Source organism: Myotis davidii, unplaced genomic scaffold, assembly GCF_000327345.1.
Source record: "Myotis davidii unplaced genomic scaffold, ASM32734v1 scaffold151, whole genome shotgun sequence".
Lineage (NCBI taxonomy): Eukaryota > Metazoa > Chordata > Mammalia > Chiroptera > Vespertilionidae > Myotis > Myotis davidii.
Genome location: NW_006285248.1, coordinates 3499999 through 3502870, shown reverse-complemented (window position 1 = coordinate 3502870; position 2872 = coordinate 3499999). Strand labels below are relative to the sequence as shown.

At 36.9% G+C, this 2872-nt stretch overlaps 1 protein-coding gene across 1 annotated transcript in view; it reads right to left on the bottom strand.

The window, feature by feature from the left end:
• Window positions 1–279: 279 nt before the first annotated feature.
• GYPA (glycophorin A (MNS blood group)) overlaps window positions 280–2872 on the bottom strand; it is a 20999-nt gene continuing 18406 nt past the window's right edge. The window contains exon 7 of the mRNA XM_015558901.1: window positions 280–936. Coding sequence (XP_015414387.1) covers window positions 929–936 — 8 coding nt within the window. The 3' untranslated portion in view covers window positions 280–928. The remainder of the gene's footprint in view (window positions 937–2872) is intronic.

The window sequence follows — 2872 nt, the reverse complement described above, 5'->3', positions numbered from 1 at the left end:
AGAAAACCTAGTACTGGATGGATTAAAGAATTTATCTGAGAACACTATAAAAGAATGCAACAGAAACCTATTAAAATATTCATGTTCGCACATCTTGTTGCATTTACAGAGTTAAGTTTCGTTTGCAAAGAAAAGTCATTAATTCTTTTCTTTCTCAAGATTCTCTGACCATTTAATAAGTAACTCTTCCAGTGAAATACAATGAATGCATCAGAGAGTGGCCTGGAGAAGTTAGCGCTGTGACATCAGACACATTTAAATGAGCCGTTTATATATATGTAACATTTCACTTATTTTAATGGGAAAAACTTTTTGTATTGATTTATGCATTAAAGGATGAATGTAAGTGTCATTTTATATATCTATGTCTATGCCTATGTCTATACACACATGTGTCTGCACATATATATGTATATATGTATGCAAGGCATTTATTTCCAAGTACACACTTTATTATTGGGACTAAAGATTTCATCACCATTAGTGTATTAGCATATCTTGCTTATTTAGTAATGAAGGAAATGATAAGATTTTATTTAAAATGAAAATAGATTCAGAAGTTTAGAATGCAAAAAGAACGTAGATTTTACCTATAGTATTACAAGCCTTTCACTTGACAGCACAATTATTAAAATACAATAGAATAGAATTCCAAATCAATTAACTATAAAAATTATGTTAACACACAAAAGCAACTATTTGAAAGAAACTATTTGTTCTTCATTTTGAAATATTAACAAGTAGAGGCATTTTCCATCATTGAGTCACAGGGCTCATTATGATGAAATTTTCATCCTGAAATTGTACAATTTAGGAATGTATACAATTTATTAGCGTGTCCAGATTACATGTTAACTTTTCACTTGACTGAAGTCTCATGTCCTTTTAGTTCTTCCAAAATTTGGCTTGGTGAGCAGATTCTCATTGATTATATTTCTGTAGAAGAATTATAGAGGGGGAAAAAACCCAATAGTATGAGACATAGTTTATATTTAAATACAACAGAAAATTAATGCATAAAATAAATTTCAGAATTCTACATTCTTTTTTAAAAAAATATATTTTATTGACTTTTTTTTACAGAGAGGAAGGGAGAAAGATAGTCAGAAACATCAATGAGAGAGAGACATCGATCAGCCACCTCCTGCACATCCCCCACTGGGGATGCGCTTGCAACCCAGGTACATGCCCTTGACCGGAATCGAACCCGGGACCCCTCAGTCCGCAGGCCGACGCTCCATCCACTGAGCCAAACCGGTTTCGGCAGAATTCTACATTCTTACAGTGTTGTTCTTACATATAATTGTTGGGAAATGAAAGAAATTTCCTTTCAGACTAGCTTTACCAGAGTTATATGCAAAGATATGGAATTTCTTAGAATATTTATTCTAAATGCTTTAGGTAAGAAACAAACATAATTGCTCTGCTCCTACTTTCTACAGAGATGAGAAACTAACATGGAACTTGTGCAGGGGCAGAATATAGTGGGAAGGCAGTAAGTGACAAGTGAGTTGAATTACATATGTGTAACTTCAAAAAGTTAAGGTGAGCCTGGCTGGTGTGGCTCAGTGGTTGAGCATAAACCTATGAACCAGGAAGTTGCGGTTTGATTCCTGGTCAGGGCACATGCTCAGGTTTCGGGCTCAATCCCCAATGGGAGGTGCACAGGAGGCAGCCAATCAATAATTCTCTTCTCATCATTGCTGTTTCTATCTCTCTCCCTCTCCCTTCCTCTCTGAAGTCAATAAAAAACTTTTTTTTTTTTTTTTGATTCCCAAAGTCTAGAAAGCCTATGTAGTCCTTTGAAGGTAGGGGCTTGGTCCAGGGTTAAAACTAGAAGTTGAACACTTACAGGACCTTGGTTCTGTCAGGATGTATGATGATCATAGGAAAACCTTCTATCAATGCAGAATCGGATCCTTTCCTTTGAGCGCTGAAGCCCATTCCACAGAGACTTGTTCTTGGTGGACATCTCCCAGAATAGATGCCACTTGGATTTATGCTTCGGGCAAAGTTTAACAGGCACTAGATATTTAATTCGTGAGGTCAACTAAGAGGCCACTATGAATGAAATACATGAAACTGACTTGGTATTTTAATAAATAGTCGAGACAGCAGCCACGACTCATGCTGGTATGGAGGCTTCACATTGTTTCCTGTAAGGGTGTTCTTTAATGTAAAAATCTCCCATTTTTTAAGGCTGGCAATAAACATTCTTTTAAAAGACAACACTGCATGGGGAAGTAGTATTCTAGATGACAAACAACCTGTACCCAGAGTTCTCCACATGTTGTATATTTACTTTGCAACTGGGAGTGAAAATGAAAACTACTATGGCCATAACTGTTCTAGATGCTGTAGCTCATGTATCTCTCATGAAACTCTACATGATTGACACTATCATTATGTCCCTATTAAATTATCTTTTTGTTAACTATCATTATCTCCCTACGAATAGCTTGCTCAAGGTTGTAAGTGTTGAAATATGAACTCAAATCCAGGTCTGGCTCCAGATCAGGGGCTGTTAAACCATACCTATTGCAAGGTCTCCTTGATATAACTTTATAGTTTGGAAAATAAGTGGACTAAAGAATTTTGTTTTTGCGTAACTTCCAGCAAGCATATCAAACTCGTGGCCCACCGCCGCAAGTTTGACATGCTTGACTTACAGTATTTGTGTTGCTTTTTTTAAAAAAAGATCCTTTATGCTCTGGCAAGTTTGCTCAGTGGTTAGAGGATTGGACTGAATGCTCAAGGGTTTGATTTCCGGTCAAGGGCATGTACCTCGGTTGCAGGTTCCCCAGCCTGGTAGGGGCCTGTTAGGGAGGCAACCAATTGATGTTTCTCTCTCACATTGATGTTTCTCTCTCAC